This window comes from Oryzias melastigma, linkage group LG23 (genome assembly GCF_002922805.2).
Source record: "Oryzias melastigma strain HK-1 linkage group LG23, ASM292280v2, whole genome shotgun sequence".
Lineage (NCBI taxonomy): Eukaryota > Metazoa > Chordata > Actinopteri > Beloniformes > Adrianichthyidae > Oryzias > Oryzias melastigma.
Window position 1 is genome coordinate 8,311,789 of NC_050534.1, and position 13,121 is coordinate 8,324,909.

Sequence of the window (13,121 nt, forward strand, 5' to 3'; positions counted from 1 at the left end):
CATAAGCTTTTACAAAGTTCTTATAAATAGACGGAACACTAGATTAAGTTATTCAGAAACATTTTTTATTGCTAGAATTTTGTGATACAACTTATAAATAGAATTTATTTTTTTATTTAAAAGTCTTTTTTTTATTAATATATTTATATATGTCGTTGTATTGAAAAAAGCTGTTTTCATTTTTTTGAGTATTTTTAACTTGTCATGCAGCGGATGTTTCGCACCGGAAATACGTAAAACAACTTCCGGGTACCAGAAACAAACGATGCAGCGGTGTCGGTGTCACTCGCTTCACCGAGGTATCTATTTCCTAAACTTTTGAATGAAATTTGAGTCTTAAAATCTTATACTCAGTAGGGGAATTGTTGTTATTTGTTTTTATTCCGTCATAAATCATAAACTAAGTGGAAAAACTTTATTGGGGTTAGCATTAGCTTACCAACTTTAGCTCTCAGCTCGGCTAATGAGACATGTTTGGTGTTGTGTCGCGCCGTATCGTGTTCGTATCGGTTATAAACAAAAAAATACTAAGTATATTATTCTTTTTTTTCAATCTTATTAGGGATTTTTTCTTTGTTTGTTTGAGTGCATTTGTGCTACCGTTGCCTGCCTGATCTGGAAGCATGTTGACCCCGCCAAAGGAGGGGGCTCCCTCTATGATCGATAAAGCGCTGAGGTTGAAGAGAGAGGAGCAGGCGCGACAGGTCGCCCTGGCCTGGGCCGTTCTCAACATGTCCTTAGCGGGGATGATTTACACTGAAATGTAAGTGGTAGTATAGTAGTAGTATAGGCTGTTTATCCTAACGTGTCATTTTATGGTTCTTTTTTTAACTTGTGGCTTCTTGACTTTTATTTCCAGGTCTGGGAAGCTGCTGAGCCGATACTACAACATCACCTACTGGCCCATCTGGTACATCGGTGAGGTTTTACTCACTGTCGTGGGTTTTGTTTAAATTATATTTATATATATGCTGTTTCTAAAGAATCGTAAGCACATCACTGAAAGGGGGAATCTTATTGATAAAATATTACATCAGTTAAAAATTTTGTTTAGTAATGAAACACAGTTTTCACATTTTTGAACTACTATGATCAATTTCCTTCAGTCAGTGATCCATACTGCAGTTTAAAGACATAAGTCAGACTGCAGGTCCTGCAGTCTAGTGATCTCCAACCTTTTCCAGGTTTCTGACTGGTTTTATATCAGACAATATTTTCATGGATCAGTCTGTACGAGGCTGACGGGGATATTTTTACCATAACTTTTGAGAGTAACGTTTATCTTCATCCTCTGTAAAATATCTGTAACTGCTTTAATTTGTACACTAGTTTTTGTGTAGAAACCATTGAAATGTGATATAGATTTTTGCATAAACCATAACTGTCGCCAACTTCTGCTTTGTTTGACTTGCTGCAATTAAAAAAAAAAAAAAAAAAAAACGACCAAAAAAAGGTAATTAAAAGTGGTGTTTTCTAAATCTAATTATATTAATCCACCGTTTGCACAACTTTATTAGCAGTATCCTTGTTAGGGATATGTATTGTTAACGTTTTATTGGTACGTTTCCTTACAGATGCTTTTCTGTGTGAAAATGAGGAGGGAGATGACAAATAACATAAAACCTGTACATGGAAATGTTTCATTTTGGAACAATTTAACTCACATTTTCATCTCTAAAATAAAAATGATCAATAAACGCGTCTCGCAATAACTAACACTTAAATAAACACATTGCTCATGCTTTTGTGCTACTACACCGATACCCTTAAGGCTGAAACCTATTGATCCGGTAAAAGTTGATGTCTTGGCAGCGATACCAAACATTACTAGTTCTGGTATCCCAAATCAACATAACGTGTTTTCAACGTGTGATTGAGCGACTTGACATGCGTCAAGAATGAGTCGGATGTGGTGGGGAGAATCCAGTAGTTTGTCAAAAAACACAAAATTCCTTCAGAAACGGATTATAAATAAAACAGAAAAATTTTAGGTTGTGTATTTTTTCCTCTGTAACCTGGTGCCGGTCCATCGGTTGGGGACCACCGCTGCAGACCATCATGTTGAGAAACCTGCTGTAGCCATCTCAGAAGCCTCAGTTAAATACAGTTCAGTCATTTTAATTGAAGGAAAATGGAACTTCCATTGAGAAATTAGACATTTTTATGAAAACTATCCAGTAAGCTATTTTTTTTATTTTTATTTGGACGAATCAATTTCCAAATATTCTAATCAAATACGATTTATAGGTTTTTGTAAAACTAGCCCTAAATTACTGTCTGATCCTTCGAAAGTATTCAAAATGTAGCTGCACAAACATCCAAAAAGTTTCACTTATTTAAACCCAAAACGTATCTGTCATTATTTTTAAATGTAAACCTTTTCTATCCTCATTTTCAGAGCTGGTGCTAGCCTCTCTCTTTAGTCTCAATGCTCTTTTTGACTTCTGGAAGTATTTCAAATACACAATGGCCCCATCCACCATCGCCGTTACCCCGGAGCAGCATCGCCTTCTGGGACTGAGAAACACAAGTGGGTCAGACGAGCATTTTGTAGAATCGATGTTTTGTCCTTTAATCTAAAACAAGAGGTCGTTCTCGCCGCAGTTGTCCGAGCTTCTCCGCCCCAAAAGCCAGAAAAGAAGGAAGCGCCGGTTCCAGCCCAGTCGTCCCCCCTGCAGGGCCAGAGCGTCCTGAGCTTCAGTCCCTCTCGGACTCCGACAAGCAGCCCCAAATTCTCTCCCAGCTGTGTGACAGGATACAGCCCGTCTCTCAGTAGCCCTTCCACGCCCAGCAGTGCGGGGAATCCCTTTTCTTCTCCAGGAGCTTTTGGGAAGGTTGGTCAAAAATTAGAATGAAGTCGGTGTGGTATGGGGTGCAGGTGTTACCTGCCCCCGCCCTCACTGGCTGAACAGCTGCTACACGCCCCTCCCCCTCTGCCATTCTGGTCAAAGCCACATGGGACAAATTCATTTTTTTTTAAAATTGCAGGTTTTCTGTTGGTTTTATCTTCATGGCAACCATATAATTTTTTGGTCTCCTGTACAATAGGAACAGCTCTATGTAATTTTTTGAAATTTCTGTAAAAGTAAATTTTTATAATTCCTCGGCAACCGAGACTTTTTGTTAACCGCGCCCACATTCCTAACATGGTCATATTGTATGTCATATCATTTCAATCAGCCGAGCCAAACAAATCATGTATTAAATTTTCAGAAGATTCCAGCTGAAAATGTGTAAGCAACAAGGGGAACGCCACTTTTGCGAGCTCGCCACATGAAGTTGTTAAAAAATCTACAAAGTTTAAGACCAACGTTTTTCCCCAATGATGCTGGGGGAGTTTGAAGGGAATAGATTGAAAATGCTAACAGGAGTTTGAATCTGTCAGAGACACTAAAGGTGTTTCTTATGGCTCTTATTTCTTATTGTTTTTGAAGTTGGGAAAATTTCTGTTTCTTTGAGTGAAATTTTGACCCCATCACATGCTCGAAAATTTGCACATACCCAGTACCCCAAAACAATTACATCACAGCAAGCGAAACAAATGAAAAATGAAAACTAAAAAGCAAATGGGGAATAAATGTTGCAGGTAGAAGTTGTAGATTTTGAACGGCGTCCGTGTGGCGAGCTCGTAAAAGTGGCGTTCTCCTGCTATTTGCACCTTTTTAAACTGAGTATGGTGGCAAGCTAATGCATGAATCCTACCTAGAGCTAAACACAATTATATAATGTGGACATTTTAGGAATGTGGGCGTGGTTAGCAAATAACTGCAGTTGCTATGGAAATAAAAAAAATTGCTTTTGCAGATTCTTCTCTAACTCACGTCGATCTGTTCGGCATCCCCAGGCGACCAAAATATATAATGGTTGCTATGGAGATAAAACTAACAGAAAAGCTGGACGGGGGCGTATAGCGGCAGCTTAGTAAGTGAGGTTGGGCTAAAGGGGGATTTGGAGGGTGGTGATGGCGTGTAGGGACCGGCTATTTATTTTTTTTCTTGTCCATCTTGTCCTTTAAGGTGCTGAGCTACAGCCCGTCCTCGGGCTCTTCTCCCTTTCCGAAAAGCGTTGGCTCAGCAGAAGGTTCTAGCTTGAGGGCTCGGTATCGCACGTCTCCTTCAGTGTTTAACTCCCCCGGAAGCAAAGAGGATTACATGGAGGATCTGAAAAGTCTGGAGAGGTTTCTCCGCACAGAGGAGGAGAGGAGCCACCGCAGCCAGCTCGGTCAGAACCTGGAGGGAACTCCTCTTCTGCTCCAACGTCTTTTTGTTTTCAAAAATGTTACATTAAATGTATGGCAACATTTATCGTCCAGGGAGTCCGGAGTCTGTGTCTCCGAATCACAGTCCAACTTTCTGGAACTACAACCGCTCGGTGGGAGATTACGCCCAGAGTTTGAGGAAATTCCTGTACCAGCCGGCGTGCCGCTCCCAAGCGCCGTCGGCCCACAAGGACGACACGGACCTGGGATCCAAACAGGCTGCAGAGGAGGTCTGTGTGTTTGCAGTTTCTCCATTGAGTTTCTTGAACGTGCGATTACATAGCCTTTAGTACGAGGAGTAATTCGACAGTCGTAAATAATTTTCCAGGAAGTAAACGGCTCTTTTTTTATTCAGGTGTGGGCCAGAATCACCACAAGTCGCGCCGTCGTGGATCGCATCGACAGCTGGACGGCCAAACTCCGAAACGTGAGCAGTCGCAGCTTTTGAGACCACATTTAAAACTTACTAAACTCTTTGATTTTACTTGAACAATCAAAAATTGATCAGAATAAGAAAATATATTTATATTTATTTATTTATTTATCTTTAGTGGATCAGTGACACCATCTTGGACCCTCTTGTGAAAGAAATGGACTCAGTCAACAGTCAGCTGAGGAGGATGGGCTGTCCAGAGCTGCAGATAGGAGGTAAAACAACCTGACCAGATCATGAGAAGAGCAGAAATCCACCAATGAAAATGGTCTTTTAAAGTCAGGCAAAAAAAGGTACTTTTGTAGTAAATGGTTTAACCAGGATCAGCTTAAAATGATTTAAAAAATCAGGTTAGAAAAAAACTTAAAAGTACATATTCATTTAAGGGGAAAAAATTAGAATTTTGTAAAATAAATTAAAAAAAAATACAATTTAAGCTTAAAAGTTATATTTAAAGTGTAAAAAAAAAAGTTTAAACTTGAGTAAAAAAAACTAAAGCTAAGTGTTTCCCAATTGTAACAACTGCTGTCTGTTTTTATTTTCATATTTTCCCTTTTTGCTCATTTATTTTCATTGTTTTTGTTTATTTCAGTCTTAATTTTCAGTCCTCCATTTACTGTTTCAATTCAGACTTTTTGTTTTTGAAGTTGACGCAAAGTTTGCGTGGAGGCGGGGCTTTAAGCCTATTTTCTACCAAGACATGATTGATCGATGTCAATCATTGAAATTTCCACTCCATAACAGCATTTGTTGTTGACGCCACCTGTGTTTTCTCTCTTCTCATGTTGCGTACACAATAAATCGGCATTTTTTGTTGTTGGAATATCAGTTTGTGCGATTCGCATATCGCAAGAGACGAAAAAAACGAAATGGTTACCTAGGATGTTTTCCACACAAGCTAAAACAATCTCGTCATGACTGGTTTAATGAATCAAATAAGTCAGTTTATGCGTTTGACCAATCAAATTGACCTCTTTATGTTGTCGACTAATTGAATGGAACTGTTAATTTTGTCCTATGTAAATGATAATAATTTGGATTGTAACTTGTGTTGACTTTTATTCAAATAAAACTGTTGCAGTTAAATTGATATATTAGTTGTTCTTTTGTTTAATTTATTCATCTACTGCAAGTAATATTGCCATTGCAATTTTGATCACTGACTTAACAAGTGTAACTATCCTGCAGAGGTAGTTCACAGTGGTGATAATTAGTTATTCTATATGTTCCAGTCTAAAACTATTTTTCAAAAAGTTGTATTTATTTATTTTTTATTTACTATCTGGTTTTTCCTTTACTTTAAGCTGGTCTTGATTGACCCCATCCTGTAGGCTGAGTTCTGTTGTGCGTTTAGTCAGATGTGTTTCCTCTTCTCTCCACTAGAGGCCAGTATAAGCAGCTTGAAACAGGCAGCGGTGATGAAGGCCTCCTCCATCCCCACTCTGACCTCCATCGTCCAGTATTTGGACATCACCCCCAACCAAGAATACCTAGTGGACCGGATCAAAGGTGAGTTCAACTTGAAATCATTTCTGAAAAATAAATTGTTTTTATTTGCACAAAAAGTTTTTGTAAATAACTTTATTAACATTATTGTGTGTCAGAGTTGGCTCACAGCGGCTGCATGAGCTCCTTTCGCTGGAATGGAGGTGGTGACCTGAAGAACAGGAAGTGGGATACAGACCTCCCCACTGACTGTGCCGTGAGTCTACAGTTCACTCGCTTTTTTTTTGTGAAAACATTTTACTCTTTAGCAAACTCTCATCTAAAGCGACGGTTGACGGTAATCCAGGCTTAAATGCCTTGCCCAAAGACACAGTAACTGTTAAACTTAGGATCTGAACTCAGGCGGCAACATTGTCTCTGTTTGCTGCAAACAAGCTGCAAAGTATCAGGAGAGTCAAAAATTGAAGGAAAAACAACTTAAAGTGACCTCAGACTAGACGGGAAAAAAAGTTCATTCCAGCATTAGTGGTTGGAAAACAATAAATTTGGGGCAGACTGCAGCCAGGCTTGAGAGGGCAATTTTACTGTTAAGGAGGGAGAAAAAAAAACAAAAAAGGGGCGACACAGGGGTGTAGTGGTTAGCACTCTTGCCTCACAGCAAGACGGCCCTGGTTTGAATCCCAGCTGGGTTCTTTCTATGTGAAATTTGCACGTTCTCCTTGTAGAATAAAATATATTATCTTTATTTTCACTGCACTTTCCCCAGAAAGAATCACAAAACGCTTTACAAAAGGATCATAAAATCAAATCAAAATAGAGAGAGGTAATAAAATAAAAAAATAATAGTCATAATAATAATAAAAGCTAAAAATACAGTAAAATGTAGTAAAACAAGAAATGAGGTCATATGGGATAGGCTCCTGCAACCCTGTGAGTAGTTTTCCAAGATGGATGGATGAAAAAAAAATGTATTTTAAAAATAAAATCAATTTTCAAATGATCCTTTTTTCCTCCAAGACTTGATGACTTGAAAGAAAAAAGAAATTAGCTTTAAATGACATTAAAAGTATTCAGTTACATTGAAAAAACTGTCTGTCAGATTTGTAGTTTTTGTCGTTTTCTCGTTTTTTGTCAATCAAATTTGCAACAACAAAAATGACATTTAAAGCAATAAATAAAATATTTTGTGTTTTTTTTTTTTTTTAGATTCTAATGCACGTCTTCTGCACTTACCTGGACTCAAGACTGCCCCCACACCCCAAGTACCCCGACGGGAAAACTTTTACTTCGCAGCACTTCAGTCACACTCCAGACAAGCCTGGTGAGCCTCGCCGTTCCAAATGTGAAAATTCAGCTGGGAATTGTGCGTTTTATCTCAACATTTTTCAATTTAAAGCACTCTTTGCACACTTTGTATTTTGTGTGATCACATCACTTGCATAAGCATTAATGCCTCACAACATTGAACCATTTTAACATGATTGATTCATATTGCTTCAGTGGTTCGGAAAGCTTACTATTATTTATGTGGAAATACTTCTTTCATGAAAAAAAAAATGGTTTGTATTTGGAAATATGTCAAATAAATGAATGTGTTGTCAGAACTTTCTGGATCTGAGTTGCATCATTAGAGGAAATGTGCTTCTTGCAGACGTTACCAAGGAGAACGCCTTCTGCATCCACCAAAGCAGCACCACCCCCCCACACTACCAGCTCATTTATCAGGGACACATCTACAGTCTTCCAAAGGTGACGGAAAAAACCCTTTCCAGCTCTTTTTATCGCTGTTTTGTCTTATTAAACTACAACTGCACAATATAATGTTCGTTTCAGGGCAGGAACAACCTGTTTCACACCATCCTCATGTTCCTCTACGTCATTAAGACCAAAGAATCAGGAATGTTGGGGTAAGTTCTTGCTAATTCATGAAAAAAAAGAAAATTCTGAATGATTTTTGTCTGCAGGAGGGTAAATTTGGGCCTGTCTGGTGTGAATATCCTGTGGATATTTGAAGAGTGATGCTTCCTGTAAGATCAGCCTACAAGTGTTTGGTTCCACAGAGCAAGAGTCAGCGATTCTTTAAGAACTGCTGTTTCTGAGGCACATCAGGAGCAGATTTTGAAATTATAAACTGCATGTTTTTTAAGGATGCCCTTCCCCAACAACGTGCTAAAAGCCTCATTGACATTTTATTCTTTTATATTTCTGATACGACCCTTTATTTTGTACTTAATGGAATGTACCAGCATGGCAGCCTTTTAAAGTAGATACCTAAGATATGTCTAGGAGCTCAGATTCAACAGCTTGAATGTAAATACAAAACAACATGCAACTACTTTTTTTTTTGTTCTATGTTGGACTGCAGAGGATTTTTTTGTAAAAATAAATATCTACCACAATAAAAACCGCATTTTTTTGCCTAAATCAACCTGTATGAAAATGGATTTGAGAGATGTACATTTTTGTTATCATTAAAACTGTTAGAATACTTAAAATAATTATGTTTAAGTGAAGATGAAGAGCGCATGAGTGTTTTGAGGTGTTTTATTTAAAGGCTCTTTTTTAATGTTTGATTTAATTTGTGCCTGTTGTTGGTTACAACTGAAATTTGTAAGGTTTTGTACATTTTAGGTTTTTGAATGTTTGGAAAGATGTGGAAATAAAACTTTGAACAGAGTAAGAATTTTGTCTTTTTTTTTAATTAAGTTGCATTACCAAAACTATCTGCTAGGTGTCAGTGCAGCTCTGTTCTATGGTTTGACCTTACTTCTGTACCCTTTAATGGTTATCCACCATTGAAGCAATATTTAATATAGCAAAATAAGTAAAGTGCAGCTATATATCAAGTATTTTTGTTGTGTTTTGCATAGATGATAAAATTTCAATATAATCTAATTTTTACATTAATTTTTAGCATTCTAGATGATGAGGGCTTATTTGAAATGTGATTATATAGCATGGAAATGTGTTTTTTAATATTTTGGATTCTGGCAAGTGACCCGAATAACTAAGATTAATTATTTTCGTTCTATAATTAAATGTCGATTAAAAAGTTAGCATATAATGTACAGTTTATGAATGATTATTTATTTATTTTTTATGTAACTGTTACGGTTTTTGCTTACAGGAAATATAGTGAAATCTTAATTTTACTAACGAATTTTTTTGTTTTACCTTTCATTAACCTTAACGTTGTTTGCTAAGTTGCAGTTACTAGAAAGGATAACTCTTATTAGGGTTTTATTTCTTAAATAACTACAAAGCCCACAATGCACCGGGGCGCTTTCGCTACATCAGTTCACATCCGCTCAGCTCTATCAGTGCTGGAAAAAGGACTTTGAGAAACTGCGGCGATGTCAGTCCAGGTTGTGGCAGCGAAAATGGCAGAGGTCGAACTCAAAGACGTTCCCACCGGCAAAGACTTGCCGGTCGGATCCCCGATGACACCGACATCCGAGGACAAGTCGCTGGCCAAAAACGACTCGTTCGCGGCGGGTTCCTCTGCCGCCGCGTCCCTCACCGTGGAGTCCTCTGCGAAAGCCGGCGACAGCAGCCCGGGCTTACTAACCCCGAACGCCGCTAAGCTTCCCCAGGCGTCGGCTATGAAGCGTACCGACCCGCAGCAGAACGGAGGGGAGGCTTTTGTCAACCGTGACGGCACAGTTGCCGAAGCTCCACGAATGAAAAAGGTAAGTGGGACGACATTTTTTTCCTACCCCCCCGCGGGGACTGTGGTACAGGCTGGCCGTTTTTGGACCACCACCACGGACTCAGCTGGGTAAGCTGGCATTGTGTGACGATGCTAGCAAGCTAGCAGAGCTGACTCCGCGTGCCGGTTAAAGCTCTTAATTATGGGCACCCGCGCCACCAACACCGCAGAGGGGGTAATTGAGCCCGAAAACCTCCTTTTAATGCACATTTCTGCCCCGTTTAGGGATAATTGAAGGCATGTAGCGGTATCTAACTATTCTCTTAAGTTTGACTAACACTAGTATAAAGGAAAATATAGGTCACTCTCACTTTTATTTGTCTGACAGGCCTCTTTTTAAGCTAGCAAATGCCCTTAAATAATAAACTACGAAAGTGCTCAAATAGCTGACATGTTAGCACCAAATAGAAATGGGTTTCTGCCCTCCAGCCACAAGAAAAAGTTACATTATGTAAACTACAGAGCTCTACATTTGTGTTGTCAGTAGTGAGGCCCTTATTATTAAGCTGATACTTAGAGTGTTTATGGTGGAAATCAAAGTGAGCCCCTCACACACATACACGTGTGCGTTAACGGCTGAGTCAGTGTCAGACCTACAGTGAGTGTTCCCTCTGTGACTCACAGCTCTCCAGACCCCTACTTACCAGAGCCTGACTCAGTCTGGAAAACGCCTAGATGTGGTTCTGGACCTGCTCGCTCCTTTGATTAAAATAAGTGCTTTCACAAGATCAAGATATGCAAGCAGAGGTGAAAGTTAGTGTTGAAGACTTGGATCAAAATTGTGTTCTTGTTACATTTCTCTCGTTATGGAGGACACTTTTAAGAAAATTAAGCTTAAAATTGCACTTCTTTAGTCAAATTGTTGTGAATTAGGAGCAATGCCGTTTGATAAAAGTCATATTTGTGACAGAAAATACTCCACTTGGATGCATCCACTTGCAGACAAATAGAAGTTCTGGATGCTAATGTTAGGTTGGTAGCAGGAGAGCATGTAAACAGAGAGCTTTCAGCAACGGGTGCAACTCTGAGGCAAATTTCTGATGAACTCCTGCCGCTCTGCAGAAACTATGTTTGAGAAAATGATTTGATTTGACCTAAAAGATGCATAATCATAAGACCATTGGGATTGCTTTTAAAAAAGATGACCAGAGTGAGTCTTACTCTTCAATTAGGATTTTTAGAGGAAGAGATGGTTTCAAATTGGCAGATATATAAAGAAACATTTTTTTAAATTTGTCAAGTGGTTTCAACTAAACATTGCTGGAACTTTCTTTCATAAACTGAATGTTTACATTAAAAACTAACAGTTTTGCCTAAAACATTGAAAGAAATTTAAATATATTTTTTGTAACTTTTTAAAATGTGAAGACTTTTTGATTAAAATTCATAGCAAATAGCTGCTATTTGTAAGCACTAACCAGGAAAAAAGCTCCATAAGGAAGTGGGGAGAGCATGTAAACAGAAAGCTCTCGCAAAGGAGGGCGGAGCCTCTTTCCAAGCATCCCTCCCACTACTCAGAGGTGCATTCCTACTCAACCACTGCTGCTCTGCAGAAACAAAATTTTGTCTACAAACAACGTAATTATATTAAAAGACCACTGGGAAGGCTTTAAAATGAGATCAAAAGATGATTGGAGTCTTTAAGGGAAAATTAATCGGTCAGATTATACAAATCTTAGGTTAGGTTTTGTTTTTGTTCTTTTTGTGAAAATGCAGATGATGTACGATTGGGTATTTTGGCCCTAAAGATGAATCAAAGGTTTTATGTTTTAGGATTTGACACCTTAACAATGAAAATCAACTCTTTTTGTCATACTTTCAATACAAAACCTTTTTTTTCAATTATAATAAAGTTTTTAAGTCATGTACACTAAGTAAAAGTTCAATTTTTTTCTTTAATATATTTTGTCCTTAGATTAAAACTTCACAGAAAAGTTGTTTTCTGCTTGAAAAACAAAACCAAAATTATTTTTTTAAATCAATCTACAGATTTAAGAGGTCTTTTGTTAGTGTTTGATTATTTGATGAATCAATTTTTGTTAAACCAAGGCCAAATTCATTAGGTTTTCTAAACAAATATGAAAAAAGGCTCTCAAAACAAGGGAAAGTTTGTATTTCCAAAAGGCCTTCCCAGCTTTTTTGCAGATTGTTGCGCTCAGCAAGTGATGCCTCCTAAGTTAGGCCATCCCCTAAGCAACCCAGCTGGAATCTCCATTTGTTAAGAGCTGTTCAGTCGAGCGAAAGAAAGGACGGCAATGCAGCGAGTAGAGATGGAGCTTCGAGTACCAGCAGCTGTCAGGATAGGGCGGCATATGGAAGTGACCAAGAGGTCAGGGCGAACCTTGGTCAGAGTCATCCAGGTTTATCAGTCAAGACGAAACGTTATAGAGTAATATGACGAGAACTTTTCTGGATGCAAAAGTTTCTAATGATCAGAGAAAACCATCAAGCACTCAGAATATTAGAAAAGCATGCTAGTCTGTTCAGCATCCCACGCGGATCATACTTTGAGCTCTTTTAAAATTGATCCTAGTGGTTTTGTATGGCAAATTTTTGGCAGCGCTGCAGGAATTAATCAGAAATTTGCCTCTGGGTTGTTGGCAGTGGAGGTAAGCCTCTGCTGATATCCCATCATACCTTTGTTTACATTTTCTCACACTAGTTTACAGTTACTTACAACCCTAAGCTAGCATTAGCAGTGCAACAAAAACGGTGAGCAATATCAGAGCTATCCAACCGTCGAATTTTGAGCCAGATTTCAACTCAGGCGAAGAAAATAAAGACGTTAATGGATATTTTTGTCAGCTGGGCGGAGGAGAAGCCGCGTAGCCTCTGAAGGTGCTTTCATGCCCCGCCCCTCTTTCACCGTGTGGCAAATTCGCTGCTTGCTGCTTGTCAAAAAAAGTGTTTCTGATACTGTTACCTCGTGTGGGAGGAGCTAGCAGCTCTGTCTGCGGATGTCTCACTTAGAATGAATGGGAGACGCATATGATCTTGAGGAATCAGGTTTTTTGATGTGCTGGATGTTCCCATTGAATCAGAGCTCACCAAACTCTGAGCTGAAAACCTGTGGCCTGCCCCTCTTTCACCGCACGGCAAATCCGCGACACCCCGCCTGTCAATAAGGTTGCGGGTGCGGGTGTCTGTAAATTTTGAGGCTTCTATCTCACTCTGGGGGTGTGTCTGGAGGACAGCCGCTTCCGCCCAGAGTCCTCTGATTTTCTCAGCTCAGAAATGTAGGAGGCGCTGTTAATACAGACATTTGAAACTGAATA

The 13,121-nt window shown here is 38.9% G+C and overlaps 2 protein-coding genes across 3 annotated transcripts in view; both read left to right on the forward strand.

Annotated features, from left to right (window-relative positions):
- Nucleotides 1–588: 588 nt before the first annotated feature.
- On the forward strand, nt 589–8,817 carry tmem209 (transmembrane protein 209; the record flags this gene model as incomplete). Its single annotated transcript, XM_024287690.1, is given in 14 exon segments — nt 589–763; nt 860–918; nt 2,399–2,530; nt 2,605–2,834; nt 4,017–4,221; nt 4,313–4,488; nt 4,614–4,685; nt 4,810–4,906; nt 6,075–6,200; nt 6,296–6,393; nt 7,344–7,458; nt 7,789–7,886; nt 7,971–8,044; nt 8,102–8,817. Coding segments are annotated over 14 exon segments (1,677 nt in total). The 3' UTR covers nt 8,157–8,817.
- Nucleotides 8,818–9,408: 591 nt separating this feature from the next.
- Nucleotides 9,409–13,121, forward strand: part of ahcyl2b (adenosylhomocysteinase like 2b) — a 51,715-nt gene continuing 48,002 nt past the window's right edge. For both annotated transcript variants that reach the window (XM_024287449.2, XM_024287458.2), the window contains exon 1: nt 9,409–9,826. In XM_024287449.2, coding sequence (XP_024143217.1) covers nt 9,491–9,826 — 336 coding nt within the window. In that variant the 5' untranslated portion in view covers nt 9,409–9,490. The remainder of the gene's footprint in view (nt 9,827–13,121) is intronic.